This window comes from Egretta garzetta, unplaced genomic scaffold, assembly GCF_000687185.1.
Source record: "Egretta garzetta isolate BGI_Z169 unplaced genomic scaffold, ASM68718v1 scaffold46, whole genome shotgun sequence".
Lineage (NCBI taxonomy): Eukaryota > Metazoa > Chordata > Aves > Pelecaniformes > Ardeidae > Egretta > Egretta garzetta.
Window position 1 is genome coordinate 9,735,624 of NW_009260268.1, and position 18,622 is coordinate 9,754,245.

At 41.7% G+C, this 18,622-nt stretch overlaps 1 protein-coding gene across 1 annotated transcript in view; it reads right to left on the reverse strand.

Moving 5' to 3' along the window:
* Positions 1–6: 6 nt before the first annotated feature.
* The window catches only part of KIT (KIT proto-oncogene, receptor tyrosine kinase), a gene marked incomplete at its 5' end in the record, with an annotated part of 37,968 nt that continues 19,352 nt past the window's right edge, over positions 7–18,622 (reverse strand). Inside the window, 14 exons of the mRNA XM_009642389.2 lie at positions 7–770; positions 1,924–2,029; positions 2,685–2,784; positions 2,882–2,993; positions 5,672–5,794; positions 8,906–9,033; positions 9,381–9,469; positions 11,275–11,425; positions 13,110–13,220; positions 13,308–13,412; positions 13,666–13,792; positions 13,881–13,987; positions 15,030–15,223; positions 16,411–16,525. Coding sequence (XP_009640684.1) covers positions 645–770; positions 1,924–2,029; positions 2,685–2,784; positions 2,882–2,993; positions 5,672–5,794; positions 8,906–9,033; positions 9,381–9,469; positions 11,275–11,425; positions 13,110–13,220; positions 13,308–13,412; positions 13,666–13,792; positions 13,881–13,987; positions 15,030–15,223; positions 16,411–16,525 — 1,694 coding nt within the window. The remainder of the gene's footprint in view (positions 771–1,923; positions 2,030–2,684; positions 2,785–2,881; positions 2,994–5,671; positions 5,795–8,905; positions 9,034–9,380; positions 9,470–11,274; positions 11,426–13,109; positions 13,221–13,307; positions 13,413–13,665; positions 13,793–13,880; positions 13,988–15,029; positions 15,224–16,410; positions 16,526–18,622) is intronic.

Below are 18,622 nucleotides of genomic sequence, written 5' to 3' on the forward strand. Positions count from 1 at the left end.
TCTTCCCCCCTCCTCCGGTTCAAATCCCAGGGTTCCGGGGAGGGTTTGCTGCTGTGCAGACCAACTTTGGAAGGGTCTTGGTCCCTTCATCTCTCTTGCCCAGGTACACACAGTACCCTCGCTGGCCTCCAACCTATGATGTCTGCCTGGGAAAGCTTCTCAGGCTTGGCTGGACATGGAAAGGGGTTTGCAAAGCCATTAGCTTCATACTCATTTATTTCTTAAATTCAGCAAAACAAGATTAACTAGAAAATGACTGTACGCCTTCCAGGCATGGATCCAGAGAAGGATCACTGCAGATTTGGTTTGACCTGCAGTCACCTCATTCCACACCCTGGCTCAGAATTTCTGTTGTTGCTTTTTGTTTTTGTTTTTCTTCAGATCTGGCTCTCTACTGCAAATACACACAATATAGCAAAATATATACAGCTTCAGTTAACATTGCAATGATGCCTGTAACCGTGCTCAGCAGATTAAGTTTATGTGTAACAGTGTGTGGTAAAGGACAGTATTACAACAACGTTTCAGCTACACAGTGGTAGTAGTGAGTAAAAGTAAGAGAAATTATTGAATTCGTCTCTCTCTCACCCCCTGCACAATACAAACAACTAAAACATCTGGGCTCCTTTTCTTCCAGATGCCACTCAAGCATCTTCACGTACCAGCAGAGGCTGAGTAGACGAAGCACTGCTACCCACCGAGTTAATCCTCACCGAGTGATCTGGAGCATTTCCTTGACTGGAAGGTGGAGTTGAGAAGTTCGCATAAACCTGCAGAAGTCAAAGACCGGTGTCAATACTCTGCAGACTGCTCCCTTCACGCACACTTGGAGAGCTCTCCTTTCCTAGCCCTTTCCCACTGTGTACTACACACCACCATGGAAGGGCTCCAGTTCAGGTGTTTCTTTGCAAATCTACAGAGAGTTTCAAAAGGTCTTTGGCTTAACTGCTCTTTTAAAGAGTCAAGAACCTCGATTTCAGTTATTAACAACAGCGCAGCTTCCAACTACATGCCAAATTTCAGCTAAGCTTGAAAAAAACACAGCTCAGGTTATTACTAAACTCCCCCAGAAACCTCACTAATATTTCCTTCACATTCTTGCTTTTGTTTTAGTAATGCCTGCACCTGCCAAAAATATGCTACAGGATGCAATTGAACACCAGCAGCTTTCAGTTTCCTCTTTTCTCAAATTGTCAGGAAGCCATGTACTCTGTGCCCAAACAAGGCATCCAGAAGGTAAAAGGAAGCTATATTTTTAAACCAGGTTTTAAACTTACTTTTTTAAACCCCAGTAACACACAATGTTATTGTGAGAGAAAATCCAAGTTTCTGATGCGTCTCCAATTTTTCTTTGGACCATTTTGTCCGGTTACCCTCTCAGAAAAAGCTTTTACTGGAGAATGGTCAAAAGAGCAGTGAACACAGTTTGGCATGACATACCTCCAAGGTTATGTAGACAGAGCTAGGGGAAGCAAGTGAGAAGAGGCAGAAGAGCACCGAAAGCTCAACCCCTTCATTCAGAAAGCTTTTCTAATATAAGCTAAATATACTTCACTTCTGTTTCCCAGCTTAATAAAATTTTTCATCGTTTAAGAGAAGATCAATTTATGCAGTACTGTTGCATTTTGTAACATCAAAATTGTTGTGCTATGTCTATTTTGAGTGAGAAACATCAACCACGCAAAGAGTCCTCTCCAGCTGGTACATTTTGGATATGGGCTTATACAGCTGTTGTCTAATGGCACAACTAAGCAGAAGTGAGTAGCCCAGATATCATTCCTGCGACCCAAACTGACACTGCAAAGCTACATAAATAATACTGGAAAATTAATGAAGCCCTGGGCTCTTTGCTCCTCACAGCTCCAGTCTAACATCTTGCTTGAAACTGCTTTAATTCCAAAAACCTGATGATCCATAACTTACCCGAGGGCTATTCTCTGAAAGCTGCTGCTCTATCAGCTGTACAATTTGTTTAAATGTGGGTCTCTGTAGAGGATCAGCATCCCAGCAACTCTTCATTATGTCATACCTGCAAAGACACTGAAATTAAGTACTGCTCACGAGGAAATCCTTAGAGCTCTTACCTCACTTGCATTATCATTTGAAAGAAAAGTGTGACCCAGTCCCACAGTTTACCTTCTTTAAATGGCTTTTAAGAATAGATATAGTGCTGCTAACACCTGTGCTTGTGACAACGGTGGACTCAATGCTAATGGGAATCTCTGGACATGGTTTTCTTTGACAGCTTGCTAAGTGCCAGTCCATTTACAAAACAGTGAATTAGGGATGGCTCATAAAGAAGACTGGTAGCCAGTCCTCTTGCTGTCAGGAAGTACAGCACAAATGCAGATGCTGAACAGTCTGGTGATACATCTCACTGACTGCTTTATCTGAATTAAAAATGTTTAATTACGTTCTGTGATCTGTCTATAATTTACTGACACGGAGCAGATGCCATGACAAAGTGATCAGATGGTACAAGGCATGAGTGTATTTCATGGCTTGTAACAACACAGGCATGTATTCTGCTAGTTGAAGTACATGAATTACTTAAAACGTGAAAAGAACTTAAAAAAACCCAGACAATGGGGCAGTGCAATGAGCCTTAATGCAAGAACAGACGCTTCCCTTCCTTTGCATCATTGCTGATGTTTGGTGATGAGAAGTGCTGGTTGCTCGCTTACATTTCAGGCGGTGCACACTCAGGGCTGAACATCCTGTATCCCTCCTTGATCATTTTATAGAACTTGGAGTCCACGGGCATCCCTGGATATGGGCTGCTTCCTGTTGAGAGAATACAGGAGCAACATGATTCCTGCATCTGCAGTAAAAGCAAGATGAAAGAGAAATCCTCTGAAGTACAGATCTCGAAGGAGCTTACCTAAAGAAAAGAGCTCCCAAAGCAAAATGCCGTAAGACCAGACATCACTCTCAAAGGTGTAAACACAATTGAAAATACTTTCAGGTGCCATCCACTTCACAGGAAGACGAGCCTTTCCAGGGAAAAGGGAATAAATTAAGACAATGGACATAAGGCAGACAAACTGTACCTGATAAAAGTAACCTTTTCTACTTCTTATGTGCTTTAAATACTCGCTAAATCAAGAAATAGAAGTATCCAACCAAAAAGAGAAATCTCAGCTTTTTAGAGTTTCCAAGTGCTGCATGGTTATTGACCCATCTTTCTGTGGGTCTACCAAACTCGTGCAGTTCCTTGCACTCTGATTTTCTGTACGCTGTGTGATTCCTTCTGTCTTGTTTATAAGGGGTGGCAGGAGGTCAGAGCAAAATAATATATGTCATAATTTATATGGCCTGGCTACCATAGGCACACAGATGAGAGTCAAGATGCCCCAAGGCTTTAATCAGCTGTGAAGACATCTACTTTAGCTCCTCAGTTCATCAGAAAAAAATGAAAATTCACATAAAAGAAATAAATATTGACATTTTTCCTAAGTTTGTGTGGGGATAGACATTCCTCGGGAGTGCTAACCGGAGCAGAAGAACGGGCACAGAAAGCCTTTGGATTTGCTTCCGCCTTCCTCTCCCTGCTCTGCCCTTTCCTTTTCTGATCATAGGAACCAGTCAGACTTCTGTCCTGAGCATGTGCCTGCTGTGGGAGGAACCAGACCTCTTCCTCTTATGTAGTCTTGCAATGATGTGCCTGAAGACCCATTTCAACCATACAATAGAGAAGAGCCGTGATGTCTTGTAAGGCAAGGACAGCCAACAGAAAGGGAGGTAAATGGAAAGGAAAAGAAATGAGGTGGAAAAAGGGCAGCATTTGCCATGGGCTGGCTCACCAGAGAAGCAACCAGAGCTCTTTATTTCCTGAACAAGACAGACAGCAAACACTCTGCCTGGCCAAGCCCCCAGCTCTGGCAGCAGCACTGCCTCCCAGCAGTATCTATGGCTGACGATGCCCCAGCCCTCCTCATCTGCTCTAAGATCAGGCCAGATGCAACTAAACGCCTCCTGCAGCCACTGCTTCCTCTCTCCCCAGGCAGCTGCAGCCTATCCTCCTCTGACCCTTTCAGGCTACGCAAAATCCCATTGTCAGGAAACTCAGGAAACTTAAAAGGGTAGCCTACACATGTTAAAACTTCATTACTTACTGCCCACTTCCCTCCTAGGCTGCTGGTCTGCACTTCCCACTCTCGGGAGCCTTGACTGATCAAGCAGCTCCTGACCTGACCCTAAGCCTGAAAGCAGCTTTCTTACACTAAATGCCACTCGGTATTTTGCCAGGACATTCCTGAATTATTTCTGCTCCCCTTGTTCCCTAACCTCAACTTCTAGGCACCCAGTGGCTGGTACCAGCATTGTTTTTGAAGACAACCAATAACCCTTCTCTCCCATAGTCTAAAACAGGGATGCTGTAGGTACCCAGGACCTCAGGGACTGCTGGGTGACAGCAAAGCAGCAGAGATATCTCAGATACCTGAGGTGCCATGGACTGACTGAGGTTAACCAAGCATGGCAAACACTTTGGTGAGAGATGCTCAGGTGTGGGATTTCTGCTCTTTGTCAGCTTGCCCAAAGCCTGGATGGGCAACCTTCAGTTTGTGTGTTGTCCAGTCCCTAACTAACGACCAGCCTCTGACCACAGAGCAGTCAGCAGAGCTGGGGAGGAGGGCTGCCTTGCTGAATGCGGATCTTCTCTCCTCCAAAAAATGGTGCAAGTGAAAACGTGTACTCTGAAGGCAGTGGATGGCTGCATATATCTGATGCACACAACATTAATCCAGGCAGTGCAAATCAGTTTGAGATGCAGAATACCTATGCTCTGTGGTATGCTTCTCCAGCTTAACCACAGACGGACTCGATTTTGTATTAGGTCCTTTTACTGCACTAGCGCTTTAGAGGGGACTTCGACTATTGCCAAGGTAATCTGCATCACTTTAAAGTGCCTTTGTACCCCTGCAGAGGTTGAGTATGTACCAGTGTAATAAGTAATCTTCTACATAGGAGGTTTTAAACTTTTCTGATCAGAACGTAGGGTCTTGCTCCAACCCTGTTACAGGGTTTGAATTACAGCTGCAAGTTAAAGCTGTATGTTACACATATGAGGTTAAAAACTGTATATAGAATCAGATAAAACCAAGGCTTTTTTGCCTCCCACTATGCCCTAATCAATAAACTCACACTTCAGAATCCACCTTCTGTCATCTGAGTGATGCTTTATCACAAAGAACAGGATGAAAACCCCTGATTATTTAGGTATTTTTAAATAAACTGTTTCCATAATGGACAAATATAGTAATGCCCAGAGAAAAAGTTTCAAAATAATTATATTTAGGATAGGGCTACCAGAATATTCCAATTGCAAAAATTTGCAATTAATCACAGAGCTGTGACTTTTAGTACATTCAGACATAACAGAAAGATGGGGTGTTGTATCAGTGTAGCAAAAATATCTCCTCCACTACAAACATACATTCAGATACCAGCATGTATTTCCCAGTATATCAACATGTATATACCAAGGGTTTTGTCCGCACACACATCCATGTCAGGAATCGCCCCTCCTAATGTTTCAGACCAGCACGGAGATATACCAGACTTGGGAAATGTAGATTCCTGCCTAAGAAAGACTTTTCTTGGCAAGTCAAAACAACAAGGACACCCCCCCTAACTTAAAACAGGTGGATGAAGTATCATATATACTTACATTTCCTTTAACCACATAATTTGAGTCATTCCTTATATCTCTTGCCAGGCCAAAGTCACAGATTTTTGTTATCCGACCATGAGTTAGAAGAATATTTCTTGCGGCAAGATCCCTATGAATGCACTAAACAACAAACAGACAAACAAACAAAGCTATTTTATAAAATCCTTAACAGGCTGTTGCTTGGTTACATGTTTACTTAGCTATGTAACTTACTGCATTATGCATTTTACGGCAAGCTGAAAGTCATAACGAAGCCATGTGTTAATAAGCTCACTCAGATGATTAAACATTCTGATGTGGTATCTTTACCAGCATGACATTGAGCCACGTGGTTAAGGTTGTCTATGCATTTATTTTAGAAAAGACCACTTGCAGTCACTTTGAATTTTCTAGTGTTTCACGTTTGCAGCCAAAGTTTAATGTACTTTTTCTCTGACTTTTTATCAAAAGATCACTGGCTTGTTTCCTAAGACAGGACACCTAAGGGGAAAATGTGATTTCTTTCTAACATAATTCCGACCTTTTATTAAGTAGTTATTGTGGTTGAGAGGAAAGTGCTGAAAAGCTGAAAATAGGGAAAATTATGGTGACAACTTCAAAGCACACAAGTCAGGAAAGTGAATCCCATTTCAAAAATGCTCCTCTGGAAGACCTGAATTATTAAGTACCTAGGAGAGTTTTATAAGCAGGCCCAAGTATTTGAATATACTGGAAATTTTCATATGCCGGTATCTTTCTATCAGTAGTTGTGCATTTGGTGACCTAGCTAGTTTATACTCCAGTTTTCACTGGAGAAGCGTGCATGCGTTTGTAACTGCAGCTCCAGAAGCGTTCCCGAGTTTCCCAGCAGTCGTCTTTTTTTTGTATGCAACTGTGGAGCCCATGTGCAGTTGTTAGGGAATGGAGGTAGTTCTCTAACAAAATTATCTCTTTTTTCATCTGGCAAGTTAAGCTCCCACTTTACTGATGGTATATAGTATGCAGGCCACAGCTTTCCAAAAAATAGCTGAAGGTGGTTTAATGTTTCTCTTCATTTTTTTAACTTGAAATACAAAACTTCATGGAGTTCCCTACAAAAAATTACCTAAAATATCAACTATTATGCAAATCAAAATCAGAAAATGATAACTGCTGGTCACATAAGCAACTTAATCTCTGTCCCTTCTGCATGCTTACATGAGAAACTATTTATAATGACAACTGCTGTCTCAGGGGACTCTCCTTCACCTCCCAATCCAACATACTCTTCACTTTGCATATGAAAATTACTGCCCTGAAGCAGTAAAGTGAAGGAACGGCCAAGCATCCAGCATGTCTCTGCCTTGTTCCTCCAGAATCAGTACAGTTTGCACTGAATAAAGACTTTGTCCATTGGAGGAAGCCCTGTCTTGTGATTAAGGCACCGTGTGCTTCATAAGGGAATTTTCCCCCCCGGGACAGGCTGCTGTCCCAACTCCTGCACAGAGGCACTTTGATGCCTTTGAGCCTTGATACGCAAACAAGCTGCAAGAAGAGCAGCTGGGTACCCTGCACTGCTAGTCTGTATGGACCCTCCTTCCCCGAGGGTGTGAGGCAATCTGAAGCATCTTATCCATCAGTCCACACTACTCTGCATTTCCTAGCTGGAGCTAAGAGCGTGCACAATGACCGAAGACGACCAAGCACGGTAATGTGTTAGCACAGTGCAACTCAATTCTGTGATAAGGCCGTTAATTCTGCACCGCCAAAGCGATACTGTGTGTTACTTCCCCATCTCACAGTGAGGTGGTGTTACATTCATTATTGCCTTAGTACTCAATGCCACGGTGTCTGCTTCTATCAATGGAAAGACTATAAAGAAAACTGTCACTGGGAATGGTGTATAGTGAATCCTGGGGCTATTCTGTAGGAAAATAAGAAGAAATAAAGAATATGTGTGCTGAGCACTAGATGTCCTGAATAGGGAAGGATGCAGGAGCCTGGTGAAAACCATTAAAATCTGTAATATAATGTGTTTGCCTGTCAGGCTTGTTTGGAAGCTGTTGACAGATTAAGAATAAACTAAAGGGTTTGGAAGGAGGAACAGTGGGGGAAAAAAACAAGTGCAAGAGAAAGTTTTCATGTGGACTTCCTTTGGAGCAGAATTAGAGCCACATTCCCCACTACCAACATAGGATCCCAGGATAACCTTATTTTCCTTAAATTGCATAAGTTTGGTTTTGCGCTTTATCCAAGGTGTACCTGTACCATCCTGTGTCTGTATTAGCTACAATGTTTACATGTTAAACGGCATTTTTCCAACAAAATGTAAGAAACACCATAGGAAAATCATAATTATGCTGTGCTTAAGACTTCTGTTCTTTATAAATCCCTTTCTGGTATGCATTACCTCTCCTATGAAACCCAGAGAAATGTTTATTATGCTCAGGGAAGATTCTTTGTGGGTCTCTAGGCTGATTTTATCTTTCCAGAAAATTAAAAACCAAGACATATCCTTTGCATTAAGCCATACTGCTAAAAAAAAAAAAAAAAGCACACGATGTGATAGCACCCCTGTTTAAGGCAGCATTCTGTATGAGAGAAGTAGCAGGTGCAGTGTTGTTTAAAATTCATGCAAATAGATAACTTTGCAGCTGTCTTCATACTGTTCTTTAGTTTGTAAACTCTCCAGCAGTGCCACAGAGAATAAACCTTAAATTCTCAAGATTCAATTGTTTTTGAAGGTGTCCACATGTGGGGTTTCCAGTTCTTTCCTGAATTCCATTTAATTCCCATAAATAACTCCTTGGGGTTCCTATGGGTTTCACTGACTCCGAAGTCCTCGGGAGTTCTCATGAAACTACCTGTGTGCTCCAGGAAGCAAAGGAAGGGCTGAAGATCAAACCCTAAGAGGCACCACCCAAGCCAGGCAAGGTTCAGCCGTGCCTGCCATCCCCCAGCATGTGACATTGTTAATCAGTGGAGCCTTGGGGTGCAGCAATAGCACTGCTTCACGTTGAGTACTGTGCACCCTATATTCTGGTTTATGGGATATAAACCACCACTTTTGGCCCATGAGCACAGTACAGAACTCCAACATGAACCAAAGCTTCAGGTAGGAGAAAGAGCATATCAGTTTGCAATGCTTTGTTGAAAAGAAAACAGAAATGGTCAGCATTTAAACACGTGGACCATCTTAAAACACTGGAAGTGATGCTAAAGGAAATCAGAAATCTACTGATTCTGTCCAGTTCTGACAAATTCTTAACTTACATTTTTGGAGGCAAGGAAGCTCATGCCCTTTGCCACCTGGTAAGAAAAACTTAGTAGATCTTCAACATCTAGAGCAAGTTCATCATCTTCCAACATCGAAAGGGTAACATCCTGATCGATGTAGGATCCTATGCAATATAAACAACAGCTTTTGAGTGGAGCAAGTGTAATCATTTAGAAACGGAACTGTCTTAATGTTAAACAAAAGAGTGATCTGAATAAGTACCAGACTAAAGTTATATAAATAGCCCATCACCAAAAAGCAAAAGCATAATCCTGATACTCCATTTAAGTGTGGAGAAATACAACACACCTTAATTTAGCATACTGTTCTTTCTCAAGCCTTCTCATATCAATTAATGAGTTTTAATTGTTCCCATCCATGAGAGAAAAGTATGATAAAACTGAAAAAAATCCATTAATCCCTCTCTCTGCATTCCCACCAGCAAACAGAATTCTTTGTCACTGTACTCACCTGACTTCACTGGTCTTTTTTTATCAGCTTTTGGTGGGACTGCATATGACACTCCTGGTTTCATGTCCATGTACTCACTGGCAACATCACTGTTGAGGCAGCAGATGAAATGAAACATAGTTTAGTGAAAAAGGTCTCAAAAGCCATCCAAACACAAAGCCAAGGTTATGCCAGCCTTCTGAATACAATGCTTTACAAATGATCAGTAGATTGGAAACTCATGGGTGTGTAAAAAAGGTGAAGAAAGGCCTGTACAGAAAGAGAGGTTTGTCAGTACAGCTAATGATGTATCTCAAAGTTTAGAGTTCGGCTCAGGTGAGCAAACAAAACCTTTCATATGTATACTGTTTATACAGACTTCACTCTCTACAAATTAACATCCAGATGTTTCACAGGATCTGCTAGTGCTTCCTTCTTCGGCTTAGGCCAACTTCTACCAGCATATTCCAGCAACTCAAGTGGCAATTGAAATGCAGAAGACAAACGGTAAAAAATGCTAAATTCAGAGATTCCCAAGATCCAAAGGGGATTTGTACGTATTTTGAAGAATCAGCCAAGGCTTGGGACAGCCATCTGCTACGTTTTTTAAGTTCAAGCTTTCTTATAGCTATATATAATTCAAATGTACAGATTTTCATTCTATATGGTTTATAAATATACAGCTAGGCACCTTTAGAAATGATGGATGTACTTTGGCATTTTTTCACTTCATTGCCACTAGAACTCATATACATAGCCCTTCCTTAGCCTGAAATATCTGTTTAGTTTATGAACAATGCATGCAACCACAGAGCTAACATGGAAAGGAGTAATGAGATCACCAATAGCTTTAGTCACCACCACAAACACATCTGACACATTTAGCAGCTGCAATTTTACGGTAAATACTAATATGGGAATTTGGTAAATACTCTGCCATTAATATCTCAATTTACAAAACGCGCTCAAGCAGTGAGACTGCTGCACTGAAAAGAGGGCACATCTCCGATGGCAAATCACAGGTTTGTGTTCACCACCTTAGTGGTCCCAACCTCTCTGGGGCATCACCAGCTATCCATATACCGCCAAGGCATGAACAGCTTCACCAGTACTACGTCTTGCTGGGACAAAGGACTTTACCACCTCCTAAGGGTCTGCCTGGTTCTTTTGTGTCTGCCAACACAAAGTAACATGCCTACTGGGGCAATAAACAGACTAAAAATAAAAATGGACAGGTACCGTAACAGCCCCTAGGTTTTGGTAAGTTATGTCTCCCTCACTTTGCAAAGGGAGAGAACAAGCAGGAAATCTGCTTGGAAACATATTTGGAAAGAGTTCTGGGCTGGTATCTAAAACAGAGCGGTTAAAAATATACAGATGAAGTAACTGAAAAACGCTAAAGCACACAAGCAATCTCGGAATCGTGACATGGGTCTTGTCATCACAAAATCTAGTGAGCTACCGGTGGCAGCTTGCCTCGGATACTGTAAGGCGCTGGTTTGATTTTGTAGGAAGCCATTTCTGAAGGCAGGAACTTAGGAGAGCTCAGAGTATTAACACCCCAACACTGGGGGAATTGTCATTCAAGCTGCTAAATGAGCACTGCCAATGTTTAACAGGAACGATAAACACAAATACGTACGAAGATTGGAGCCAAGGAGTTGCATGAAATAACTACAGGAAATTTGATAAAGTAGTGAAACAGCAAGTGTATACAATCAATCACGCTCTGTTAGAATAAACCACCCACTGTACAAATCGTCTCTTTAATTAAACTGTTTCCTTGCACAGCAAAGAATCTTCAAAGCCTGCTGCATGAAAGGTTTCTCCACATTTCTTATCCCTAATAGACTTTGATATCTCCTCCTTCCCAATCTTCTAAAAACACAAGTACATTTCAGCAGGTCATACTTACGCTGCAGGCTCTGCCTGACGCAAAAGGTTCTCGTAAACTGCTGTTTCTGCATGTTCTTCATGTTTTGGACAAATAAATGAATCTCGTTTCCGTCTCAGAAAATTTAAAAGATCACCATAGCAGCAATATTCTGTAATGACCAGAGTGGGACCTGTAAATGTACGGGAGGTTCGGAAAGCAGGTGAGTATTGTTTTCATAGCAGAAAACCTTACATAAAGATAGCATTCAGCCAAGCGCACAGGCTGGCCTATTAAAAATCACACTGCCTAGCACTGTCTAGACTTGAAGAGTTATAGAAAACTAACCCAGCATCTTCCCTTTCACAGATCAGCATTATTGTCCAGCTAAAGCTGTGTCACTCCCAATTAATTTCCACCCACCCCCACCCCCCCACCTCAATAGCATTGCATTGTACAAAAATTTAACAAATAAGTCTTTTTCTCCTTCTTCGTGCGATAATGTTTCTGGCCAGACACATCTGTTTGATTTTGCTCACTTCCTAAAGGAAGTTATTTGTTCCCAATGTTAGAGTAATTCAAGCTTCAAACATTAATCCTTTTGATTCACTTCTGTTTACAGTAGAGCTTCACACTCCTTCAGTAATGTTTTGGAAATGATGTAGAGTGTTACATTCTGCAGTATAATAGGAAAAATCATTCAAACAGAACAGCCTGCTGCGACAGAAAACTACATTGCACAAGGTCTTAGAATATTAAAATGAAATCGGAAAGGAGAATCAAGTCATCTCCAGCACAGATGTTTATAGATCAAATATATGTTTTCTGAGTGAATGACTCCAGCTATGGCCCTTGAATATGTAATTGCACTGTGTGTTATTTCATCTGTAAGGTTATTCTGTACCACCGTTTCCTAACCTCACTAGTTTATTTCCATTTTTCTGCAGTTAAAAATTGCAGCTTTCATAATAGCAAAAGCAGTGTTTGTGGTGGGATTTTCTTACAGACGCCACATTTTGTCAGCTGCGACAGACATACACTCAGGCCAGTGAGTCTACTTTGTCGACTGCTTAAACAAAATTGTTTCATCCTATTTTTAAATCATTAAATGTGAAAGTGAGAAATGTTTTTCATCTGTCTAAAACTATGGATTTTTACAAGCTCCTTTTCTTTGAAAATTGAAGTAAAAACTTAAAGAGCACATATTTGTGTAAGAAGGAACACCATTTTTTATATTAAAATGCACATAAACTGAAAATACAGGACTGTATCACTCTGTATTGACACTTCAGCTGTTTTGTAGCTTTTACAATGTATGAAAACAAACTTATTAAGTTAATAGTAAATGTGAAATATTTGGGTTGTGCAATACTTTATTTGGAAAATTCTTTTCCTCAACTTTCTGCTGCTTAAAATTTGTAACTTCAGTGGTGCCTTAACAGACACATTTACAGTTTAAACAGAAGGCTGGAAGACTATACAAGGCAGGCCTGTTGACTTCACCTTGGATACCAACAAGGAACCAGCTCATGTAACTTTTCTCATTCGTGAGAAACAGTGTGGCTGAAGAAAAAACTTACGCTGGGCATTTTGTCATCTCTCAAGAAGAAAGCGCACAATGGCTCACATGAAAGAAAATAACAGCAACCTTCCTTTTTAGCTGCAGCTACAGTGGTCTCATTACTGCTTTTAGGATGAGCCTAAAAATCTAGATTCAGGAATTCACAGGCGATAGTCATGATGATCTGCAACCTGCCTAAGCAAGAAATGTATTTAAGATTTCTATACTTAGCGGCACTGGATTCTTCTTCACAAGGTTCCTCCTTCTGGCTATAAATAAGGAACAGAAATAATCAATAATCTGTTGATAACCCCACCTCCAATAGTGCAAGCTCCAAGCAGATTCACGATATTAATGTGGTTTCCAAGGTAACTCAGCACTTTAAGCTCTGACATCAAGGCTTCTCTTTCTGTTAAATGGGCACTTGCTGCAAGGCAAAGCACAATGTTCAGTACATAACACACCGACCAGGAGGAAGTGATAAAAAATTGTACAGTATATTACAGCAACTTACGTTTCAACATCTTTACTGCTACTGTCATAGCAGCATCAGATTTAAACAGACCATAAGCAGTGGCTTCAACAACTTTTCCAAAAGCTCCAGCACCAAGAGTTTTACCTTAAAAAGCAAAAAAAAATACTCTGTAATGACTTGGAGCACTTCTGGAAGGATTCAACATTTTATTTTATGGTATCAAGGAAGCTATTGGAGATACGCCCACTTGCTTTTTGTCCCAAGGCAAGTATGAGCAATTACCACTATTTGCATTATTGCACGTCTTTTTGACAAAACCCTGCTATGTTTGACCAAATTCTCATATGAGACCTGAAGGTTTCACCTTGCAGATGAAGTTAAATAAACCTAAACTAACCAAAACTCAACCGGTTTCTAGGAAATTCCCATTTGTGATCATAAGGAAGTTGCGTTGGGTCTATGTAAACATAGTTGTTTCCATTTATCTCTTCAACAACTTTCCACTGAACTTCGTATTTGGGTTTCTGGAAAGGAAAGAGAACAGCTGTCATTAACAAAGCCTCCACAGCTCACACACTCTCCTAATGCAGGCAGAGGCGCTTCTAATTTTACCTGCAAATATATGTACACCAGGATCATGACTACGATGCACATCAGTCCCGCAGCCACTCCAAACGCAATTAGTAAAGGGGTGAAAAGGGTATGGGTGCGAATTTGTTCTAGGAAGAAACAGAGAAAATTCTGCATAAATACTGAACAAGAAAAAATATATTAAAGAGATGCAGGTGAAAGCCTTCCTTTGGTTCTTCCTCGTGAAACATGGTTTGGGGTTTTGACTTTCCCAGATGTGCCCCAGGTACATCGGAATGGCTCTCCTGAATGAGCTGTGAGGGGTGGAGCTGGCACAGGAACCATCCAGTTTGCGGCCTTGGGAGACTCAGCTTCATCAATTCAGGAGCCGTGACACCAAGATCAATTAATGCAAGGGGTTTGCATGACCACAGTCAAGTTAGGTTAAAGAAAGAAGCTTTTTCCTGAAGTCCTACTTTCTTCTCTTTTCCCCACTCCCACCCCAGGTAGGATCTCTACAGCGCAGTCTTTACAAGTAGAGGTTGTGCCGAGTGGTGAAGGAATACCGCTCCAGTAAAACCCATCTGCCCCAAATCTGGCTTATTTGTTTATATATCTGGGTGTAACACAGAAAAAAAAAAAGCAGAGAACATTTGATTTTGCAAAGAAGAGCACAGATTTACAAACACATTTCGAGTCATCTATGTTCTGCTGCTTTTTTTCCCCCACAAACCCACAAATGCTGCTATGAAACTCATAAGCCCTTTTGTAGTATGTTGTTGTTACTTCTTTTATAACAGCAGGGCCCTTAGGCTCCAGTCAGGTTCGGGACTGCATTTTCCTGAGACGTTGTAAAAACATTTAAAAAATGCAATTTTTCCTTGAAAAAAAAAAAAAAGATGGCCTAAATAGTCAAAACAGACAAAGACAGGAAAAGAAAGAGGGAGAGAGAAAAGGAAAGCCAGTGCAATGCTGTAAGTGGTTTGCCCCTGTGCTGCACAGAGAGAAGAAAACAGCTAACTATTGCGCTGCAGATCTGGAGCTGTAAAAAGACGATACCACCACATTCATTGAAAAATTAAAGCAATGCTTTGACAGGCAGAACACGTAGCGTAATATATTATCATATGTTCAGCCACAGTACCATAAACTTTATTATGGCAAAGGTAACCCACTTAAAATAGCCGTTACCTTTAATAGCAAAGTTGAAGAAAGCAGAGCTGCTGTCCCCATTGCTGAAGGCCTCGCAGCACACAGTGCCGGTGCTCCTGAACATGCTGGTGTTAATGGTGCTTTCAACCAGGATTCGTTCAAATGATGGCACTGATGAATTTGTGTAACTGATTTTGACATCCATGGGGGATATTGTTGGTGAATCAAAACACCTAGAAGAAACAATAACTGACATGTCATCTGCCATGGATTGCTACTGGGAATGGATGTCAGGTCCTGCTCGAGGCAGGTAATCACTGCCAGACCATCAGATAACTAAACAACACTGCTCTGCAAAGGGGTTCAGCTCAACATCTCAAAACTCAGCCTACTCACAATGCCTCATCTTCTATGTAGCGGGTGAAAAGGATACACACGCCAAGCCTGACCCAGCTGGACACCGTGAGGTCTTTGCATTTTGGTTTTGGCTAGAGATACCTACAGGTCTGTAAGTCCACTATGGGTTTTGCACCATTCAGCCCGCATCTCCAGCTTCAGCTTCGAGCAGTTGTGGTCTAGTACCCACTCTTGAAAACCTTCCCCAAGCATCATTTTATTACAGCACAAAAAAAATGCATGATGTACATACAGCAGCATCGAGCTTATATGCAGCCAGAAAATAGCCAGTTCTGTTCTCTCAGGATGCTCCCCTCTCCTTCATATGCCATGTATTTACTACATAAGAACACAGTTAAGATAAAAAAAAAAAAAAGTACTATTTAAAAAAATTAGGGAAATAATTATTTTAGGCGTAAAACAAATTACGCAGGCGGGAGATCCATGACAAGATCTACAACCATGGTGGAAGTCAACCAAAACATTAAAACATGCTTCACAAATGCTCACCACACAGTGAAATTCTACAATCTTTTTAGAAACGTGGTAACCAGACATGACTTGTTTACTTGTCGTATGCTTCATGTGAATAGAAATCTAATTACTTTATGTCTTGAAAAATTATATCATTACACAATAAAACAGAAGATAATAGCCATATTCACAAGTGATTCTGTGGTTGTCATTCTGTGAAATTGCATACAGAATGTGTGTCATTTGGGGCCAAACTGATACAAACCTTAGCTAGTTTGCAGCAGAAGAGAGAAAGTTTGGCTTTTACTTTTCTGCAGCAGAAAATGTTGGTTATTCCCCTTTCAAGGACCGAATGCAAAGGGGAATAATGAAACGTACCCCTGCCTTCCCCTCAAACCACTGCAAATAACGTAATGCCAAAAATTATGAAAACAGTGATGCAACATTTGAACATAACTGTTACTGAATCATTTTATGTTCTTAATTTTTAATTATAAATTGGTGTGTTGCATCTAGAATAAACTTTGAAACTCTCGTTTACTTAACTCACCTCTGCTCAGTTCCTGGGCAAAAACACCAGTATATGGTAGGGGCTGGGAATCCAGCTGCTGCACACTGGAGAATACCATTGCTAAGTATATCCAGAGTGAGAATCTCTGGTTTGGCTGCAATGAACAAAAACAAGAGTGACACATTAGGGGAACACAGAATTTGTATTGCCATCTGCTTTTCACCCCAGCAACTTGTGTGCATCATCATCACTCGGTGAACAGAGCTTCGCATGCGCAAGGGTGTCCAGGTCTGAATTGGTGTCCTGCACGCGCTGACTGTCTGTGAAAATACCTGTTCTTAAACTGAATGCTCAGGCTGGATTTCAGAAGAATGCCTTACCTCCACTGAGTATTTGCTTTGGTGAAAGATCCTAAACCAGCAAAGCCCAGAGCTTAAACAACCCAAAGAAGTGTGCGTGCCTGGAACAACAGTGCAGTTCCTGTTCCTGCACAGCATAACTTTACCCGCTGTAGAAAGGACAGTTTCTTCACAGTTACAAGCGTACTAAATCTGTCAAACCACATCTCTCTCACATCTGCCCCTTGCATTAAATATTACCACCGCAGCCAGAAAAGGAACTACAGTGCAAGGCAGCCAGTGCAGAGTCCCCACAGAGGAGGACATACATCCCTCTAAGATACCAGTACTGAAATGCCTGACTGCCTGACTCTCTGAAATGATGCAGGCAGAGGAAGCTAATATTTGGCTGAAGTTATTAGCTTTCCAAACAATAATTCACAATTGCTTTTGTAGTTTAGAGAGCAATCTGGCTAGCCCATGCCTCCCACCATGTCCTGCACCAGAGCTGGTCCTGCACTCAGTTCAGGAGCTGCTGTTTTGAGGATGGCTGGCAGGAAACCAGAGCGATCAGATGGACTTTGCAGTCATTAGTCCAACAACATAGGCTTCAGCCAAGGGCATCGCCAACACAGCAAGATATTTTTCTTGGAGAAACTTGCATTAGAGGCCTTATTTCCCATAACTACCTTAGCTTCCCTGCAAAATCACCCACAAAGAAGTTGATGGAAAAAAAACAGACTATATTCCAATGATGCTGCTCACCTGACAGGTACAAGTTAAGAGTCCATTACCAGTTAATATAACTTTACAGAAATGTGAGATGAACTTCTAATATCCTAGAAAGCTGTGAAGCTGTATAGACTACAGCGTGAAAACGCAGATTTATTTCAGATTAAATCCACGTACAAAGACTGCACGGCATCACTTTTTAATGAATATTCTACTTGCTGATTAAATTAGAGGCAATAAAGCACACATATATTCTCAATCACATAGCATCTCCTCATGACTCATGTTACAGGAACCGAATGTTCTTTCATTTCTAAATCCGCATGTTGTGTTTTATGCAAACACCAAGAACCAAACATTGTTGCAAAATGTTGAGATGGATTTTTAGCATTACTCATTTGGTGAGGAACTTTTTGATAGAGCACAGCACCTCACCCAGCCTCAGTGCTCATGGAATACACATAAGCCGCATTTCCAAAACTCCTAGCAAAATGGTTGGATTGTGAAATTGTTAATTAGCTGATTTACTATCCATGTGCAAGCAATTTGTTTAGGGATATGCTATGTTTTAGGCCACGTTGCAACACCATGTAACTCAAGAAATGAGAGGAATGAGAAGTCAAGTGTAAGAGGAAAATGAACATTAAGCCCCAGAAAAAACATTGTGTCAGATTTGGGCTGCACTAACACTTCGAGTGAGGGCAATGAAAATGCCCACCTTAGTGAGGCTTTTTCTGCTGTGAAAATGTAGCACAGTAAAAGCCCGCCTACACAACCGTAAGTCCACATGGACTCATCCTGCAGCGGTGGAGGGAGATGAGGCTGCGCAGGGTTAATGCCTCCAGCAGCCCAGCGATGAGGGATCCAGCCCCAGTGAGAGGTCCAGCCCTGGTGCCATGGGAAGCTGAGCGGCAACAGCTTTGTGCGAAGCACTGAGGTCCCAGGCGAAGCGTTTTGATGTGGCAATTAGCCTGATCAGCCTCTCTCCCCACCAGCACAGAGCTCTCCCAAGCCTCTCTGCCTCAGAGAAATTAAGGGATACGTTTCACTCCCGGCAGCGTGGAGCCCCCTACTCCCGGCAGCGTGGAGCCCCCCACGGTTTTGTACCCCAGGGAAAGGAGGAGGCTGCTACCATCGTCACCCCCGGGCTGCATGTCCCAGCACCTGCACCCCTTTCTGGC